Genomic DNA, 21,653 nt, shown 5'->3' with positions numbered 1-21,653 from the left:
GGACAAGGTCTTCCTTCCCAAGGTCTTCAGTGCTGCCTAAAGCAGACTTGTTGTCAAAGTGCTCATTATATTTGATGAGTTTTAGTTCTTCTAATGATTTACAGATGCTTTGCTTCTAATTTTTTGCTAACTAATTTTTTTTTCTAACCATTAGTTGTCAGGAAAGAAGTCTCAGAAACGTGAACCATAAAAACTTGATAGAGAACTGAAATACAAATTCTGTAAGCTAAGCTATTGCCTTAACCCCAAACATATCTTCTCTTCAATTAAGCCAAATGCTAATCAGAGTCAGGATCATTAAGAACCAGGCAGGTCCAGCTTCAAAAATAAAGAGCTGAACCTTATTTTTGAAAGGCAAAGGTAGTGTGAGTGACAGCAACTGTTAAAATTCCTGGTTTGATCTTCAGATTTTTTTTTGAGATGTTTCATATGAGGAATGTAAAACATGAAATTTTATGATTCATACTAAAAGTTTTTAAAATAAAAATATTTAAAGTAGCCTCAAAAACTAGATCTTCATTAATTACTTCTGAAAACATGAAAGTAGCTACAGAAACTGAAACAATAAATTACAACAAAGATGTATATACATGGCCAAAACATAAAATACTTCCTAACAGTCACAGGAAACTTTTCTAGATGCCATGAAAAACAAAATGGCAAGGCAAGTTTCAAAGCAAACAAACTGGCACTTCTAGATTTTCTCTGATTTCTTAAAAACCAGTCTCAGGAAAGAATATGAGTAATGGAAAATCTTTTTGATAATTGTATAGATAGAACTCAGAAAACCAGAAGTATTTACAATAGTTTCATTCACAATTGTAGGGTGACAGCAATCACTTTATTGTTCCTTTTTACCTGCATGACAATTAAAAAAATACATAGATGAAAAGAGTCACACATATACAATAATATAGTGTGCAGAAAACTTTTTTTTAATTTCCTGATCTTGGCATATTTAATCCTTGGGCTGTGCACATATAAAATATTCTCATTTAGCTTGCAAAATTTGCAAATGCAGCAACTACTTTAAATATTCAACTAGTTTGCATTCAGTAACAACATTTAGATAATTGTTTCTTATTAATCCTCTGATTACTTAAAAAATGAAGCTCTGTGAAAAAAAGGATTTCTAAGCTGTTTGTTCTTAATTAAAATAAATTTTAAAAGGTAAAAAAAGAATTTAAAGCTCTTTTTATTTTTGAATTTTAATGCATATTAGTACTTAAGAGGATTCTGGTTTAAATGCAAATAAGCAAAGAAACAACATTCTGAATAAATCAAAACAAATTCACAATGAAGAGACAATTCTCACCTTCATTCTGTTCTCTAAATTAATACTTAATCCCACATACCACAATTTTATTCATACAGTATCCAGGCCATTGGGAATACCTCTGTAGTTTATATTCAAGTGTTCTTTCAGACTTTTGGCTCTAGAAGACTTTACTGAAAAGCAGAGGGTGCTCAGCCTTTGGCAACATTAACTGCATTTCTATAGAGTGTCACAGAACAAATGGGTACATTTATTATTTAGATACAAAATATTGTCTTGGTACTCAATTTATTCCCAAGGAGTAAAGGGCATTGCTTACACTCAGTAAATTAAACCACTAAGGACTCCAAAGGATTATGATGATTAGGCTTCCTGTAGTACTATGTAATTTTTCTAATTTGGCCTAGTTTATTTCTTCACATACAGACTATGAAATACTGGCAAAATTGATCTTTTCAAGAAATTTTAGGAGGCCAAGAGACATATCTCTCTTAAAACAAGCACTTACAAGAGCACACTGCTGAATCTAATCAAGGCCTGACCACTAGACACAAACTTTTCCTGTTCAAAGAAATTATTTGTGTTATCAGACATAAACACACCTGCTCATTTCAGAGCCTCACAGTGCTCATGAGAGTCCTTCCAGTGGGTAGAGGTCCATTCATAACTGTGCTGGGCTGAACATCAGGATCCCAGCAAAGCTGCTCTACCACTGCCCTCCTCAACTGGACCAAGGGTAGAAAATTTAATGAAAGGCTCATGGGTCAAGATGAGGGCAAGAAGAGATAACCCAGCAATTACAGTCATGGGCAAAACAGACTTGACTTGGGGAAAGTAGTTCCATTTATTACTTATAAAATCAGAGCAGGATAATGGGAAATAGAAACTAAACCTTGAAAACAACTTCCCCATCCCTCCCTTCTTCCAGGCTCAACTCCACTCCCAAAATCCCTACCTCTTCCTCACCAGCAGTGAGGATGGGGAATGGGGACTGTGATCAGCTCATCCCTCATTTTCTCTGCTACTTTTCCCCTGCTCCAGGGTCGTGTCATGCCCACCAAAGACAATCCTTCATTAATTGCACCAGCATGAGACCCTTCCACAGCACACTGTCCTTCAGGAACCTCCTGCTCCAGCATGGGTCTGTCCACAGGGCCACAGGTCCTGCCAGAAGCCTGCTCCAGCACAGGCTTCCAACAGGGTTCCAGCCTTCTTTGGGACTCTACCTGCTCTAGCATGGGGTCCTCCATGGGCTGCAGGTAGACCTCTGTATCTCCACGGACCTCCATGGGCTGGAGGGGCACAGCTGTTTCACCATGGGCTGCAGGGGAATCTCAGCTCAGGCACCTGGAGCACCTCCTCTCCCTCCTTCTCCACTAACCTTGCATCTCAACCAAGGTATCTGAAGGGCTGCTCCTCACACATGTTCTCATGCACCTCCCTGGCTGCAAATTGTGCAGGATTTTTTCCTGTCCCTTTTAAAGTGAGTTATCCCAGAGGTGCTACTACCATCCCTGATGGGCTCAGCTTTGGCCAGCAGTGGGTCCACCCTGGAGCTGGCTGGCACTGGCTCTGTCAGACATGGAGCAAACATCTGGCAGCTCCTCACAGAAGCCACCCCTGCAGCCTCCCTGCTACCAAAGCCTTGCCATGCAAACCCAATACAGTAACTTATATGTCAGATCAGTATGGAAATAATGAATAATTACTGTTATTTCTGAACACTGAATCCAGGTAAAGAATTGGTCATAGCCTGCACTCAAAAGTAATGGTGTTATTAGATATTAAGCTAAACAAGTGCTAGCCTAATTGAGTCTCATAATGAAAAAGGCTTGACCAAAGGCACTGAAAAAGAAAGAAAAGGAAAAAGAACAAACCGAACACATTAAAGCAGCCTATTACTACACTACAGCACAGAAGCAACAAAGCCTGAGACCCAGATGGTCTTCACTGACCAGAAATTCTCTTTGTTGCTGTGAGGATTATTTTTAGAGACAAGGTTATGGAAGAAAAAGGAGAGGGGTGCAAGGAGGGTGCTGGGAAGCACAGAAGGTATTGAACTGTGGCCTCTTGAGGTGTGTGTCAATTTGTAAGTACTCTGCACCTCATTGTTTCAGATAATTCATCACACTTGCAGCAGACAGGAGCTGGCTGCCCATATAAACCTCACATTTTTCAGAAGTTATTAGCCAGACCATTATGTCCTTTATATTTTTTTTTTAACTCATTACACCCATAGATCTCCATGCACTCAAAGGAGGTATCAGTACAAGAGAATTAAGAAGGAGAATGAGCAGAACATGTTTGATTTAAAAGATATCCAGTGGCTGTTCAGTCAGAATCAGCAGTGGCAAAGCCAAAGCACAGCATTACTCACTCTCCTGCCTTCCCTTACCAGTGCCTAGGAACTGGGTAGATAAATACAGGATAGCAGTGTATTTTGAGCATTTCATGTAAAGCAACAAATCACAGAATCAGCACACAGTCATTATTTTCTATTTGCTATAGTAAGATTACTTCTGAATCTCCCAGAGTGCAGAGAGCTTTTGGCAGGCTACAGAGGGGTTAGAGAAAGAACCATAGCTGAAAAAGACTGGCTAATTTATAAGGAAATTTTGGACAGCCTTGTTTCTAGGTAACTGAAATGAGAACTAACAGACTACCTACACTGGCAGAACTGTATGGGGAGATGGATGTATAACTTAAATTAGTCGATTTTAAGTGTGCATCCTATGGAAGTAGCTGAGGAAAACTAAGAAAGGTGATGTCTAGGTGTAGTATTTGAAATAGCTTCCTGACAGAAAAATGGAAGAAACTGAAAGACAGTTACTTGTAGAATGCAAAACCAGGCATGTCATATCATCAGAAAATGCCATAAGAAGAACTACTTTACATTGTCAAGTTTTTAAGACAACTGATTGGATACTCCAGAACTTGCTTCCTCCTCTAACATCTGTCATTCCTTTGTCTGTTGGCAAAGCCAGAAAGACATAAAAAGACAAAATTTTCTAATAAGGGTAAGTGCAGATTCTATGAAGTCTTCGACCTTCCTCAGGACAACACAGTGATATCTAAACAACTTTGTTTTGTCAACACTGAGTTGTTCAAATAGTGTGGCAGGAACCAGGTAGAGCCCAACTGTCTCATTAAATATTATAAAAACTAACCTAAAACACCACCACAAAAAAAAAAAAAAGGCAAGTCAGTGGTATGACCTTTCTGCAGAGATCCTCAATCTATCATCAACCTGAGCTGGTAAATTCCCAGAGAAGCACTGCAGAAGCACAGCTTCTAAGTCCAGGACTTCAGGTACAAGTGAGTTTATGCAAAACTAACATGTACAGCAGGCTCAGTCTACAATCCAAACAATCTGCCTATAATAAACAGTTGACTGTATGACAATGCAACATTTCGGCCACTGCAGCTGTGGTCATGCTATCCTGCTAGAAAAGATGTGCAAATTCACGACAATATTCTGCTGACAGTTCAGGTTGTAAAGAATACAAATGATGCCAAGGATAAAGGAATTAAATTTTTACTTTTAACAGAACATGGTGCCTTATGAAATATCCACATTTAGGAAAAACATAAAAATTTTCCAAGAGCAACACATTTAAACACATTTTAAATATTAAGTTAAAATTTATAGGAGTCAAGATACAAAAAGTAATCAAGAGTACCATGTGAAGTAAAGAATAAAATGCTAGTTAAAAGATGACAGCTGTCAAAAGACAAATTTATTCATATGTGCCTCAAGACAGTTGCAGTGCACCAATTTAATATACCTTGTGCCTTACAAGAACTTTGAATACTTTGAATTCCTGTATTTCCATGAATGGGGCAGGGGGGAAATACACATATATATACACATACATATGTAAATTTAAATATAAAACCATATTAAATTTAATTCAATAACTATATCTTGTGTTTGTATTCCAGGAAAAACATTGGGTGTATGGAAATAGAAAACTCCAACAGTAAAAAGGTGGCATCTACCTTTAATTTGTACATTTAAAATAATTTATGAATATATTTAAATGTCTTTATAGCTAATCGGTGGACTGTATGAGAACTAGTAATAGCCAACATGCTGAAGCTTAAAGTGCAGTATCTGTCAACAGTTAGAGAAGGATGTCACTGCAGTCTGAGATACCACTAATAACTCTGAGAAACTGCTCACTTTAAACATCCTCAGCGTCTGAGGTTGATCTAAATGTATCATTCTTACTGTTACCCACTTTCATCCCAATTTTGTATGTTTCAAAGGTCACTGTTAAGTAAAATACAGCTACAAGAGGCTTTGAGCTGAGGAACTTCAAAATTTTTGTTCAAGTGGAATAGAACAGTAACTGGTAAAAGTTTTGCATGCTATAAGTCAACTTGAAAAATTCAGAAAAATACTCAAGCAGTCATACCTAGAACTTGGAATCTTTATCAATCCACTCTTGTAACTACTGCTCTAAGCGCAGTAAACATCTTAAAACACCTTAGAAAGTAGGCAAGATACCTCATGCATTCTAACACCATCCAGTATTTCCTCAACAGAAAAACAAATCAGCTCAGAAGAGCAGTCTCCTTGCCAAGAAATAACATTAATGTAGCAATTTTGACTCAGGCCATTTATAAATTCAGTTCCTGAAACTGAAAGCAGGTATTTCTGAGGAGAGAATACTTCATTCATATACACATCCATTACCCTTTCTCATTCCACTGCAGGTACCAAAAAACAATTACTGTTCAGTTTGATGTAGACTTAGCAAACACGGTCTGCCCTCAGCTGGAAGGTTTAATTTATCCACACAAGGGATGCAGCACATGGACACATGCACCCCTTCTCTGCTCCTGATGCAGGATCTGAGTGCTGCCCAGCTGCACCCAAGCTCTCCTGCACCCCAGATGCAATGCTGCACCCATGCTCCATCCCTCCAGGGACACATGAGGCCCACAAGGATGAAGCAGAAGGGGTCCTGCAGAGCTTTGTGCTGGAGGTGCCTCTCCTTGCAGGACCCACCCTGTGCCTTCTGCCAGACCACTGCTTGCAGCTGGGCCTCCACACGTCCCCACCTGCATTTGTGCCCACCACGTTACTCTGACACGCTGCACACCTACACATTTTCACAAAAACCTGCTGAGTCAACAGAGGGTTGTGTGCACCAGTATTCAGGAAAACCCAGAGAGGAACACGTGGCCTCTGGGAAAAACCCATCTGGCTATTTCATATTACCAGCTGCCAACACAACTCCTAAGCCTCCTGTCTATGTTATGCAGCAAAATGTTTCTCCAAAGGCCCAATGACTACAGGCATGAGCAATCTGGGGGAAAAGGTGCAAGAACCCACCGTCACCAAAGATGTGAGTCATGAGCTTCGTGAGCACTTGCTTCAGGTTGAACTCCACCAGCCTCACTGCCTCCATAGTGTGACACTCCTGCTTGTGCGCAGTGCGATGGCCTTGCTCAAACAGCTGTAAACCTTCACCGTCTTTAATGCTGGAGAACAACTAGAACAAAACCACAAAAACACCGTGTTTTGCATCAGTCACCTTCTGAACGAAAATAGAGAATGAAGTTTCATTGATTTAAGTGGAAATCTTACCTGATAAGTCTACACTGTGAAAAACAAACAAAGACTGTGATTTTCTACAAATTCTGTTCACTAAATGCAGAGATGAATCTCTGTAAGAACAAAAGTGTTCAAATAATTAAATCTGGTTTATTTCTATCATCAAATAATATTATTAGCTATAGGAAAATAATAATTTACAAAATAAAGCATGCCTCCTTTTCTGATTCTGTTACTTTGGAAGTTACCATGCAGAACGAAGTACTCTGTACAGTGTATGTAAATTACACCCCAAAAACTACAAAACACAGTGGACTCCATGGCATTTATCAGAACTTCAACTCTTTTAGTACTTGGATGATGTAAAAGAAACACCAAAACAACAAAAAAAACAAAAACAAAAAACAGAAACACAAAACCAAAACAAACCCAACCCAACCAACCCCAAACAAAAAAAAACCCATACCAAAAAAACAAACAAACAAAAAAACCCAAAACAAACTCTGGCAATTTAATGAGACTTAAACTGTTTACAGTTGATTCATCATGGGTACAAGTTTATATTCATTTAAGGACTACCATTTTCCTGTATGTTCCCACACAGCATCATTTTTGTGAACAAGAATTTTGTCTATGGGGCTTGTAAGAATTCATGATCTCAAGAGGGGGTTTTCCAGATAAGTTATGGAGCACAGGGACAGCTGTTTTGGGATGTGTCAGACTTGCTCTTCATTCACACACTGCTCACCACCACATCTGCTGCAAGTTGAAGATTTCTGCTTTCTGCTATCCCCATATGTTTCTGGCCAGGTGATCCTGGCCAGATACACACCAGCAAATCTATATCCTTTCAGAGAGACCAATAAACATTCATTAAACAACATTGTTGGAGGCTCTCTGTCCTGGGAAGACAAGCAGGCAATTTCACAATCTAAAGAGTATTTTTGTTGGAGATCCTTACAGCTGTACAAAACCCCCATATCTGGGGTGAAGCCTTGAGGGAAGGGAGAGCCAGTTGTGAAAGTGTTTCTAGTGCTCTTTCCTACCCCTCCTCCTCTACCTGCCCCTAGTCAGTCAAGCACACACAGAGGGTAAAAAACATGCACTGAGATTTTCTTTCCATCAAGCCTCCCAACATAAATAGCCCTTACTCAGGAGAGATACCACGAATAATCTTAACAACTCATAGAGGCCCACAGAAGTTGTTTTAACCACAGTTTGATGCCTTCAGAACACTAAATGCTCTAAAGAAAAAGTTCAAATGAATCTCTGGTATTCCACAAATGCTAGATACAATTATTAGGACTAGTTTCTAGAACATTTCCTACAGACACAATGAATGAAGAGTCTGAGTTTAGACAGCAGGCAAACTAGCACCACAGTGGATTGAAGAAATAGAAAGAAATGAAATCCAGTAGCATTCAACTTTGTATTGCTAGCCACAAGGAGATTGCTGGCCAACTTAGAAAACATTTATTCTCTTAATCTTCTTAGTGTGCTGCAGAAAATACTAAATTAAAAAGGGAACTAATAAATACCAAATAAAATTATTCTCCACCAGTCTAACAAAAATGCCTTTACTAACCAAAAGGCAGCAGCTTGACAAACAGAGTATCACACTTTTAAATAACAGATTCTTTATTCAAGTGCTCATCTGAAAGATTAAACTCCCTTCTTCTTACTGACATTAATCCTAGCTTGACTGGAACAAGAAGATAATACCCACCCTACAACTAATTTGCTGCCAGCAAGACAGATCGGTCACCCAGCATGTGGTTTGGAAAGCTGGGGGAATTCAGAGAGGTCAGCATTAGCCTAGGGAGGATAATTGTCTTAGGCTCATCTGGTGGCCAGTGGAGAGACACAGGATCCCTCACAGAGGAACACAGAGTGGCCAAATTAGGCTCCTGCTCTGAACAACCCTACACAGGTAGCTATTATTTCTATTGACTGACTCACTCACTCACTAAGCCAGAAACTCTTCAGGCAACAGAGATGTTCCCTCTTTGGACCAGAATACACTGTATTTACCCATTAGAAGGCACATTTGTTATTTTACCTATCAGCAGATTTTAGGACATGAATCTCTCTTCCTCCTTTTTCCCTTCACTCCTCCCTTCAGCTTATGACTGGCTCCTCAGACAACTGAAAACAACAGACAGTCTGGACACTAGCCTTCAAAACACAGCATACTTGTATCAACAAGTACACAGAAATACTTTTCCTTACTGTTGTATTATTTCTGAAATGCTGATAACACAATTACAGTCTAAAGCAAAATTCTATTCCAGTGGTTTATATCAGATGTGGAAACAAAATACATGCAAGAGCCATTAAATACATTGAGTCATAATGCAGCCCTGTCACCTGCCTGAGCCCTAATCCTGCCAAACCAGTCACAGGCACCATCTCCAAGTGCCTCCAAGCCATAGGTTCCTACTCCAAGCCAGGACAAGGGTCCATGCAGCAGCGTACTGAGCCAAGCTGGGAGATGGATCCAGATGGGCAGTAACCCATGAGAAGGGAAGAAACTGAGGGATGTGAAAATGGTGAAGTTCAGCTTAGTAATCAAATATCAGCACACTAGCAGCTCCAAGAGATGAGCTGGCTTGGAACAGGGCTGGGTCACTTTGGGCACAGGTATGACGCCAGTCCAGTTCAGATAGGCTCTGAAAGCACAGCCATAGGCAAGTCCCAGAAACAGGCAAGACAACAGCTCCCCCTTACAGTCAGGCACTGAGAGGCTTTGGTATTCTCCACAGAGGCTCCATCAGCTGCAGATGGGATTATACCAAGAGAAAAAAAAAGAGATACCTTACAGTTGTATTAATATTTATTCCTGACTTCCCATTCACTGACATTGCTATGTCAATACGAGCGGTTTTAAGCCGATACGCCAATTCTACTACTACAACGATTGAACTGTGCTAAGTACATGTCTTGGATTAGAAACACTTCAACATTTCTGTACACATAAAGCCAGGAAAGTCAAAGCTTGAATAAAATGAAGAATCACCTACAATTGCTCCTTTTTGATGTCAATTTTTCTCAAGCACATATCTGAGCAAATGGAGAAAAAAAATACCTAACATCTTGCATAAAGCACTGACACATGCAAGATGACATTTTCACATACATTCATTCCTTCAGTGCAGACTAAAACAGCATGCACTATCTTATTGTATTGAATACAATCAGTCACTACTACAAGCAGGAAAGAAATTTCCTCTAGCCATAAATCGAGTACCTATGTGGCTGTCTAGTGTAAGGACAAGAAGATTTTTCTTTGAGTGAAGGTGTGCAAAACATTGAATATTGGGTCACCATGAAAAAGTCAAAAAAATTAACACTTACCAGGATTTATCAGCATATCTGACTGATGCTGCATTACAAAGGAAAAGGCAGAAAGGAACCTAACCATATGACCTAACCATATGGCATGAAGTTTAGTCAGTTTATCTCATAATAAAAATAAATTAAAATTTGATAACATGTAAGGGCAAGAAGACATGGAGTTTTAACTGGACAAGTACAAATAGAGCTATGGTCCTTCAAAAGCACACTCCAGCATTTCTCAGCCTGGCATGAAGGGCAGAAGTCACATTTGTGATTTAAACAAAGACCTCAACATTTCCTCAATCATTTGACAGACTTTTTAGTCTCATATCCCTTCATTATTCATACACTTAGTATTCAAAATTAAGGGTCTCTTTGCAGGATGGCATCCAGAGTAGGTTTCAGATCAGACACAACTGTAACTATACCCTGTCTTTCCACAATGCAGTTGTGTATTCCTCCTGCCACTCATGCATTCACCAGTGATTAAGATAATGAATAAATCATACTCATGTACTTATACTCTCAGGCAAACCAGCATTTAAAATTATCTCTGTATGAGGATCTGCACGTGACTACACCAAACCTTGCCACACCAAATAAATTTTGTCTCACTGGCCCTAATAAATATCTCTAAAAATTAACCAAGAGCTGCATTCTGAATCCACTCACAAATAGCAAACCCTTCCCACAACATTTTAAATGGGCTGTGGAACTCAAGACTCAACCAATGGATCAGGAATAATGAAGATGATGCCACTAATAGAAGGCTCAAAGAGAAAACCTAATTTTAGTCTCAGTCAGCCTCCAAGGTGTAACTAGGCAGCCAGCTTCAGGTACCAAAGAGATACACAGCCACATGACAGAAGGCTCCTCACTGCATATTAATAAGCATTTTTGAGGGCAGAAAATGACAAAAAATTTACTTCAACCCACAAGCTTGAAGGTGATCAGCCTAATTTCTACATCCTTCCATTCTAGTTCTCCAATTACAGCAAAGAAGGGTAACCTCTGTTGTTTTTTGGGGGTGGAGAGCTATTTTTGGTGTTTTTTTAACTTAATCAAAGTGTTTTTGTAAGAAAAGAAAAAACTATAACGATGTTTCCAGAAAGAAAAACACTGCTACACAAACACCTGATATAATGAGACATCTATCATAAACTTCTCGTTTTGTAGCAATTGTAATTCCTTGACTTTTAAGTACCTTAGACTTCCCAAATACACATGTGGACATTTTCCTCTTTTTTTCTTTTCCTGCACAATTTAAATATTGCATTGAATAGATTTAATGGCCTTGTTCTGAAAAGCTTTGTTGGTTTGTTTGGTTTTTTTTAGCTGGACAACAAAAAGTAAGACAAAGTCTGAAAAAAAATGAAGTCTTTGCAGTAAAAGATGCACCCTCAGTTTTCAAACTTTCTAGACCATGGATCACTATGAAAATCTAACAGACCTTCTGATGCCCTTCGCTGTCAAATTTTTGACTAAAAATAACAAAGAATACAATTTGGATCCTCGGATCAGTGAATATCTATTTATTGTGGCATGATTTATACAACACAGCGTGGAAAATACTGAACCTACAACGTTCACTACTTGGATTAATACTGGAGAAAGTGAAATCAGTTCCACCTAAACTAGACACGCTCTTCGTTGTGACCACTCAGTTCAACTGCAGCTTCAGGAATAAATTCACCTCCGAATAGTCCAGCAAAGTAATGCTGCTGCTCTTTTTTTTACCCAAGTGGATCTATGGGTAAATGGACCGAATGCCTCTGCTCCTGTACTGGCCTTGCTGCTACCTGTGAGAAGGAGGGACAGCTCCCAGGCTCTGTGGGACCCATGCTTTGCTCACAACCCCATCTATAAGTTGTAGAAGGCTAAGAAGGGCTCCTTTCCTTGGTCATTTAAGCCTTTTAAAATATTGGTTCCTTGGTGCCCAGCTAAAAACTGCTATTAGGACTCCCACTGACTCTCACAAGCACTCTCAGACAAACTAAAAGCTCCAAATAACTCCATTAAATAGGTTGATCCCTGGAACTTGATTTAAATTCCTTTACATATGAGGATTAAAAAAAGGGGACTGAAGACAGGAAGAAGCTCTTCTTTGATACAATGCCAGAGAAAAAAAGCACAGTGTCCAAAGCTGCAGTAACATATAGGATTCTGGAGAAGTCAAACCGAAAGACAGGAGTTTTCCAAGGGGAAAACATAGCATGGCACTTGATTTAAAAAAAAAAAACCCACAAAAAATGCAGATGAGTGGTCAAGTTCACATCATCCCATACCACAAGGAAAAGGATGAAAGCAACATCTTTTTCTTTTTAACAATACACCAAGGAATATTGCCAAGGTCCTGAAGTATGGGAAGACGAGGAAAGGAATATGTATTTAGATGAAAAGTAGAAAAATCTACTAATCTCCTATTACCTAGAACAAGGGTCTTTACATTTCAGGATATCAACACTAGAAGCTACAATACTGACTTTTTTAAAAATTATTTATAGTGCTTTGGAGGAGTAATCCTTTAATTGTAACTAGAATATTCAGCCTTTTTCCATTGCATTCTAACAAAAAAGTTTTCATTTCTACAATAATCATTTCAATGGAGAATAAAGATGTATCCCTTCTACTTCTAGCACAAACAAGCCTGATGAGAGCATCATGTTTTCATTGAAACAACTTTGTATTGGCCTCCAGTGGAACAAGGTTACTAAAATAGAGGAGCAATTCCTATGTTTTAGCATCTGTTCCCCTTAAAATCTATGTATAATTCAGTACAGACTATAAAACACCGTATGAAGTCTCCTTCAAATGTGTAAACATTTTTTTGTTATCAACTGAAATCTGTTCATTGACTGCCATTGGGTTTATATTGGCTCCCTCTTCTGGCTGACATGCACAAAGTGCAGTGTAGTTGAGATTTTTTTCTCTTTTCCATAAATTATGGATCTGCACCAAAGGCAATGGCATAGCACAGAAATAATTTCTCTTATAATTCACCCAGGAAAACTGGTCAGTTCAAATCTGACTACAGCAGTTTCAAAAATGCCAATCCAAAGTACTAACTAAAAGAAAAAAAAAGCCATACACCATGGAAGAAAAAAAAATTCAAACACCAATTAGAAGAAAAACAGGAATGCTGGAGGAAGCAAATAAAAAAGGATATCTTTTGGGGGTACTGTTTAAGAAGAACGGCTCATTTTATGTTCAGAATTCTGAAGTAGATTTGGAAAGCTATTTTTTGTTTTAACTGTATCATTTACTTTCTAACTGTTCTTCTATTACATTCAGAAAATAATCACCTAAAATATTTTTAAATATATTGAAAACATTTTAAATACATTGAAAACATGTCTAAATTATTTTCAGATGTTCTTTGATAAAAGTCCAAGGACATTTTTTAAAAGTTCATGAAAAATTTAAGCATGAATTATTCTAAATTTTAGCAGAGAGTTGGTCTGGGAGACGGGAATTTCTTTAGTACTTTAATATTTACACTCATACTAAGCTGCAGAAATGCATCAGTTACCTGCCCATCTTTGAATTATAGATTACTTCTCTCTTTAAAAAGTAATCAACCAACCATCACGAAAAAATATATAGGCAAAAAACCAAATTGGTCACAAATAGATCAGAAAAAATACTGTAAAGCTGCCAAACCCAGTTTGTTTTTCCAGATCTTTATTCAACATACTGATTTTAACTTTGATACAAAGAATTATGCTGAAGGCTTCCATCACAGGACAGGAGTTTTAACCTAGTCATGACTACAGAATTAGGTATTTGTAAAGGAGACTCACCTTTGTACCCCTACATCTTTTGTATCCTGCTTAAAACTTCAGCTGAAGATGAATTGACTTTTCCCCCAAAACTCCTAAACTGAGATCAAACACCAAATTCCTCTAAATTCAACTTCTTATAAGATCACTCTAGGCCTTTGTTATTCTTCTGACATCTTCTTAGGTCTGTGGTCACTTACACTGAGAAGACAGTGAATAATAAATGCAAAAAGCAAAAGAACAAATTAGAGCAGCAAACTGACAACAGCATGTAAAATTACTGTATTGGCCATAACATGAAATGTACCCAGGGCTGATAGCTAAGAGCTAACAGTTTTTCCCTTGGTTCCAAAGACTCTGATCTTTGGTACTTGCGCAAATTTCCTCTCACCAGAGACTGTAGCCTGGTTAGGAATGAAAAGTGTGAGACAAGGGTAACAGGCTCTGACAGTCACACATTTCTGCTCAGTGGGTTACAGCTTAAACTTGAGTATAAATAAATGAATATCAGAGTATTTCTCTCATGTAGTATTGCCTCTATTTAGTCTTTGTTCCGCTCAAACAGTTCCTTCTGGAATTATTTAAATGTGGATTATTCTGAACAGGCAACCAGAATACAAAACACAGAAACAGTCCCCAGTGAAATTTCAGAATTGCACATTCATTTTTTTTCCACAAGGCTCTTGTGATTAAGACTGTAAAAAGGGCTATATATTGAAATACAAACTGAAGCAAAAAAGAAGCATCAGATGATGCTCAGGTTTATAAGTTTTTATGTTGCCCAAAAACAACACTTGTACTCATCATACTCCACACCACTATTCTTTCTTCATCAGTATAGAAAGCTCCTCAATAACCTCTCAATCATTTTCTTGGGGAAAAAGAAAGGAGAGAAAAGAAACAATCTCCACTGCAATGAATTAGATTGTTGAACACTGTACATTTCTAGATAGAACACATCAGTGAAAACATTTCTGCAACTCTGTTCCCAGTTATTCAAATCCTATTATTCAATTTGTAGAGCAGAAAGAAATAGTCTATCATTAGGACCAAAATTTCCTAAGGGGTATATTCATAAACAAGTAGTTCAATGATTAGATCAATCACACCCAAGGTTGCAGAAATTTCATCCTGCAATAACGTTGATGTTGTAATTTTGTGGCAAGTAAAATATTTCCATCTGAATGACTGAACTTCTGCGCAAGTAAAAAAAAAATCATGATGAACAAAAGCAGTTAAGAAATTGTGTTTTCTTAATATAGTATTGTATACCACATACCCTGATTATATTTATAAAAAGACCTATGGGAAAAGAACAGCAAACCAACAAGGCTGGGTAAGTCTGCAGTGTTTCCATTTTGTGGTTACCCAGAATCAGCTGCAGGCTGGGTTCAGCACCACCCAGCTCCCAGCACACCTGCAGAGGCAGGTATGAGCTCACAGCAGAACAAGCAGCAGCCACACAGGGTGGCAAAGTGCAGTGCAGGCAGCACCAGCCCCTGCCATCAGAGAGAAAAGCAGTGCTCTGTGATTACCTTAGTTTTCCCTCAGGCATCCAAAGGCATCAGGCTTCTCTGCCAAGCTCCTGTCACCCGCTGGCAAGCACATTAAAAATGGTCTACATCTCAGTTTTATTAGAATAAGCTAGTTTTAGTTATAGAACTGTGAATTTGGCAGTATTGCTACAAGCATACACAAATTATACAAATCAATTACTATTTGGAAAACAAACTGGCTTATATTTACCACTGATCAATGATGCAGCAGAGTACTTAATGACACCCAGGCATTTGCAGAACATGCACGCTGTGCCAACAAAACATATAAACTTAAGAGTCTGGGACATCAACCTAGAGCTCTTTAGCTGATGCCTCTGGACTCTGATGGGTTTGGTGTGTATGCACCACACACACATAAATATTGGCTGCAACAGATGAATCCTTCAGTGCAGCTTTAGGATGAGTTGAAGAATGGAACAATTCCCTAGAAAATGACATTCATTTATAGCAGGTTGGCACTACCAAAAGAAAAAGAGGAAAGTACAGTGAAAACTGTACTTTGGAAGTAGCTGTAACAACTGGCATCCAAGGAATCCTTCAAGAATCAATTTGATGGAGTTTTTGGTAAAGTCTTTTCACCAGAAGAGAGTCGTGACAGAAACAGAATTGAGTTGTGCAGATCATTAACTGAACAAGTTGTTTCATTTCAGATTATATTTCACTATGCCAGCTTTCAATAATATTGTCCTTCCATTTTTTTCACATTTGCCTAGGGAATTTTATAGTTGTTTTCAAATTCAACACTTTCCATCTACATTCTTTGCAAATTAAAAATATTGCTATATGATAAATCACTCGATCTTTATCAACGCACAGCATATCATTGTTGCTGTAACATGCTTACATGCACAAACCTTGTTTATGTGGCTGAACTTTGCTTGCAGCAAACGCAAGACCAAACTTACCCCAAATGCCTTTCACCCCAGCTAGAGAATTCCTACCTCGTGGCAAGAGAAGAGGCGCACTCCCTCCATCTGATGGAAGACGGGGTAGTGGGTGCTATCGATGGTGTCCCGGCGGTAGACATCTCCCACGGCCAGAAAGGCGTCCAGCCCAGAGTGGATCAAGTCCCACTGGTGGGCTGATGTGTGTGCTCGTAGCATGTGGTCACGATTCAAGTAGTAGTTATCCTCTTTCCTTCTGCTGGCATGGTTTTGTGGAATAAGTAAACTATCAAAATTCTGCTGGACTGTAACCACTGGAGAAAGACCGTCGTACACAGAAAAGAGCGGAGTCCCACGGCGTCCCAGGTAATGTTTGTAGAAGTGCTCCTTCACCTGCTCCTTGATTAGCCACAAAGGGTGATGTTTTCTGTTGTGCAAGTTCCTCCCCACCTTGGAAAGAATCTTCTCTGTGACATTGGTGTAGTCATCTTGAGGATAGGACTTACCAAGCACTTCCACCGTATTTGAGCAGGGTGCACTGGCACCAAAATCTGAAGGTACAGACTTGGATGAAGAATGCCTTGAATGGGTAGGAATTCCTCTTACTTTTACTTTTGATGATAAAGCTGTTGTTTTAGAATACTTAGCTACTCTCATGAATTTCCAGAGCATTGCCATTGTAAACTTTATGATCTAGAGAAAGAAAAGGAATTAAAAATATTTGAGTTAGGAACTGCAATGTTGCTGCAGGAATTGCTATTATCTTAGGAATAGATAAATCCAAATGTCTGCTTGATTAGCATGACAAAGTTCCCATTATAAACCACTCTTTTGACCTCAGAGGATGGAAAATACCCTTGTGGTCAAATTTCAGCTTGGATATTTTAATCAGTTATCAGGCTTCTGCATGACTGCACCAGTAATAACGACTCTAGACCTAGCCTGAACCCCATTCCAGATGATGCCCTTTAAAGATGAATAAACATCAGGCCTTCTTTGAAACAATATTTTTCCTCCAATTAAAACATGTGGCAATAACTTCATATTACTTAAGAGAAACTAGGAAACTTAACAGTGCCCTTCAGCAGTCAGAACTGGCTTACAACAAGCAATTAACTTATTGCTATATCATCTCCATTAGCAGAAGCTGCAGAACGTGTTCCACATCTACCTGATGCATGTGGCATGCACTACGCAATCATCACTAATTCTTATTTAATGCCAGACAAAACCAGTTTAACCTTTCAAACTACTGAACCACTGTGAAAAAACAGATGGCCAGACAAGACATATATTTATATATAAACAGCTTATTAAATTCTCATATGAGCATTGCACAAGATTCACCATAAAAACTGCATAAAGTCAGAAGCAATGTTAGAATTCTGCAGTGATCACAATGTTTCCATATGTTCCCCAGGATGGCTGTTTGCACAGCTTCCATGGCTGTACAGGGGAGGCAGGCTTGTCAGATACCACGAAGGCAAAGTGATGAGATTCTTCAAGTTGCCTGAAGAACTCATTTCCCATCAAAGGGCCATCTTTACACATTCTCCCAGTTCACAGACAGGCCTTATGCTTCATGTGGACACAGCTGCATTCTCTGTAGAGCTCAAAGATAATTCCAAAACCAAAGAGTTTTGAGAGTGATGAACCTTTCAGTCACTCCATATGCATAAGCCCATTCTGAGATGAAAAATTACTTGAAAATCTATAGATGGGCTTCAGAAATATTAGCAAAGGTCCCAGTAAAATAATTAAGCATTAAAATTTGCTTATTATGGAATAGGAAGGCAGAGGCATTAGAAGTTAAGTGACCAGGGAAAGGCATCTGCTACAAACTGGCTTGTACTTCTCTATGAACCAAGAATTACAGGGCCACAGGTTTTCTGAGCGAAAGAATTTTCTGCAAAAGTCATCCTAAAGAATTAGGGGAAGAAAGGACATAAGCAATAATAAATGCACCACAGTCTTCAAGGGATGCAGTATTTAGGATTACAGTATCTGGCTAGCCTTCCACAGGAACATAAGGAAAACAAGTGTAAGTAACAAAATATACAAGGTGAGACTATTTTTCATACTCTCATACTTCAAAATACGTATGCAAATGAACAGACATACTAAAATAGAGAGTCCCAGATAAAAACAAATCTGTAAAAGAGAATGAGTATGGTTACATTTGGCTTTCTTTCTTCTGGCTTGTATCTAGAAGTTTTCCATAGGTCTTTTTCCTCAAGTCATTATATCTCAATCAAAATAAAGGCAAGTTGGGTAGACAGAAATTAATCCTGGTGGGGAAGCATAAGATTACTGAATATTTGGTTTAATCTTTTTTCTGGTAGTATATCTTTAGAAATAAGTAACAGCTATAAATTTTATCTAGTTTTGAAACTTTTAAGAATGACTGCCTTTGGCAGGGAGGCAGTAAAGAGTTTACAAAGCTATTTCATCAAATTAGCTCTTGATCATTACTGAGAATGTTCTTCAATAAATGAATTCACACACATATCAGAAACCACTCTGATAGAGGCTAAGCAAGGAATGGTCTTACATTTTGAAAAGAGACCCCATTTTCCTGAAACATACGTTCTCCTTCATGGAAAGTGAGTTCTCATTTTCAAACAGCTGCTTGAAATACCCAGTCCTAGTCAGATAATGAATTCAGCTTCCCTTAAGTAAATATCACCATCTGCCCATACATTTATTTTTCTAAAAACTTCAATTCAAAACTTACACATAACCGTAATTTACAAAAACTCCCATAACTTTATCGTGATTCTTGTGATGTTTGCTGCTTTCTTAAATATCATTCCTCTGAGAATCAGACAACCTCATGAGAAGCTTAACTTTCACATAAACAGTTTTGATGATTATAAATTTATGGAAAAAGAAATAAGAACATGCACCACCAGTACTGGGGAGGCACTCTTGTTTGTTTGTTTAAGACTCATTATTTTTAAGGGAGAGTCTATAATATACATCTTCAAGGGCTTACCTGATTATACTTCAGTATTTGTAATGAGGAAGGCTGCTATCAGTTTCTGACAGAAACACTCTTTTTTCTAAGCACGTGACATATACTCCTAACAAACCTGCACAGGAGAAAAACCTACAGATGAACTTTCATCAGAGTTTTTATCTTAACATTATGCCTGTGCCTTAAATAGTTGAATAGCATTATTATGTGCATTAACATTCTAATCCAAAGCAAAAATTGAGCAGTAAGTAACGTGAACAATAAGAAAAGTTATAGTTTTTAGATGAGTTATCCAATGTCCAGGTACTGCAAACAACAGCAAGCAAGCACTAAATGTGCCCCTAACATGGTATCACAACCAGAGTTCCAGAAACACTCAAGTCCTACAACAACACTCTGCTAGTTCCCTCTCCCACCACGGAGTCACGTATTCCTCTTTCAGCTAAATGGTATTGGACTTAGTTAAACTCATCTGGTGATAAGTTACATTTGGGCAGAGAAACCACATAGAAGAAAGTAAAATACGTTTACACTCTGCAGACCAGACACAAAATCTTCAAACCAAAGTAATGTTTACTAAGGCAGAGAGCAACACTGGAAAACAAAGACATCTCTTTAACTTTTTCTAGTAATAAATACCTGGTGTTAAGAACACACTAATTACTTATGTTCTCTTATAATAAACAGAAATGTATGCATTTATGCTTATTTATGTCTGTCTATGTTTATCTAAACATCTGGAAAAGTAGTTTAAATGTATCATTTTCTTCCTTTATTTCCACCATGCTTTTCATTTGGCAGGGAAGCAAAACTGCTTTCTGTGCACACTGAAAAAACCTGAATCCCACAGCAAAGCCTGCCAGCCAGCTAACAAGAGCAGCAAGCCAAACAGCAGCTGCAGGTCCTGTAGCTGAAAACAAATACATTAATGGGAAATAGACATTGAACAACCACCACTGGCATCTACCATCCAAAGATGACAAAGCCCTGCGCCAGCATCACCAGCAAATCCTGCACTCTGGGTTTGACAGTGGCTCTGGCTCACAGCTGGGAGCCAACACAGGGCTCTGGATGAAGATGCAGGGCTTTGGAAGCTGCTCTGCTGGCAGCACTCCTTGGGGTTTCTCAAAGCTCTGCAGGTGGACATGCAAGCACCAGGCCCACCACCTCCTATTTCACACATCCTCAGCCAGACAGCACCATGGACACATTTCAGGGCACCTCAGCAGCTCCCCTGAAGCTCCATGGCTCAGGTTGCTGGACCTCATCTCAATACTGAGATGTCTACTACAACTCTAGTCTTTGATAGGAACGACATCATACATTACTTGGAACTACACTTGCACCTAGCTCATGCTTTTAAGCAGCTCCAAGGCAGACCAGAGGACAGGAGGTGGCATCCACACCACCCAGGGGTGAAAAGGCATAAGAACAACCCTGTCCAGGCTGTGCATAGACCAGGCACAGATGTGACCACACCTGCCAACATCAGTCCTGTATCACAGACCCCGTGACATTTCTACAGCAGTTTCAATTGATGGGCAAGGCTCCTTCCTCCTGCACAGAAAACCAACCATTCCCCATGCAGCAGCCCAGCAGACATTACACATGCTAAAGTACACCACAGTCAGGAGCCAACAGGGAAATAGCAGACAGAATACATCAGACAAAAAATACCATGGTTTTGGAGCACATGCAAAAGGCAGTTTGATTTGATAAGGGATCATACTGTTGCACTGTTAAGGGATGTCCTTTCATGTCTAAATCCAGGTTTCCATGTCATAGTGCAGCAAGGATTAAGACAGCATTATCACAGCTGCAGTGGTATTTGTCACAATTCTCCACTACCCAGCTGAGGCTTAGGAAAGAATCGTAGACTCAGTGAAATTCCTCCTTACACCTGCTTTGAAAAAGAGGAGAAAAGAGGGGCAGCTAAGCAGCCCACAATGAAAGGAGACAGTGATGTGCACCAATGTTGTTTTATTCACTCACCTCTCCTGTAAAAGTGGAAGAGGGAGAATGCTCCTGTTTGAGCAAACTAGAGCCCAAAGGGGCCAGCTTGTGGGCCTTTTGTTCGGTGTTTGCATCTGTGAGCCAAGGGCACCCTCGCTCCTGCTGACCACGTTTCTCTCTGCCCTGTGCTTTTTACAGCTTCTGGCTGCAGAAACACAGATGGGCTACTGCATACATAAACCCAAGTACATGATGGGTTTGAAACCAAAATTCTACAAAGATGAGAGTCTGTCTCCTATCCAAGAATAGCTAATTAATGCAAGACT

At 39.0% G+C, this 21,653-nt stretch overlaps 1 protein-coding gene across 2 annotated transcripts in view; it reads right to left on the bottom strand.

Annotated features, from left to right (window-relative positions):
- Window positions 1–21,653, bottom strand: part of FARS2 (phenylalanyl-tRNA synthetase 2, mitochondrial) — a 230,912-nt gene that overhangs the window by 160,515 nt on the left and 48,744 nt on the right. For both annotated transcript variants that reach the window (XM_054284695.1, XM_054284696.1), the window contains 2 exons: window positions 16,455–17,090; window positions 6,618–6,777 (listed from right to left, as the gene is read on the bottom strand). In XM_054284695.1, coding sequence (XP_054140670.1) covers window positions 6,618–6,777; window positions 16,455–17,075 — 781 coding nt within the window. In that variant the 5' untranslated portion in view covers window positions 17,076–17,090. The remainder of the gene's footprint in view (window positions 1–6,617; window positions 6,778–16,454; window positions 17,091–21,653) is intronic.

This window comes from Melozone crissalis, unplaced genomic scaffold, assembly GCF_028551555.1.
Source record: "Melozone crissalis strain CALT ecotype California unplaced genomic scaffold, PUWL_Pcris_2 ptg000042l_1, whole genome shotgun sequence".
Taxonomy (NCBI): domain Eukaryota; kingdom Metazoa; phylum Chordata; class Aves; order Passeriformes; family Passerellidae; genus Melozone; species Melozone crissalis.
The sequence above is the reverse complement of the archived record's forward strand: the minus strand, read 5'-3'. Positions and strand labels throughout refer to the sequence as shown.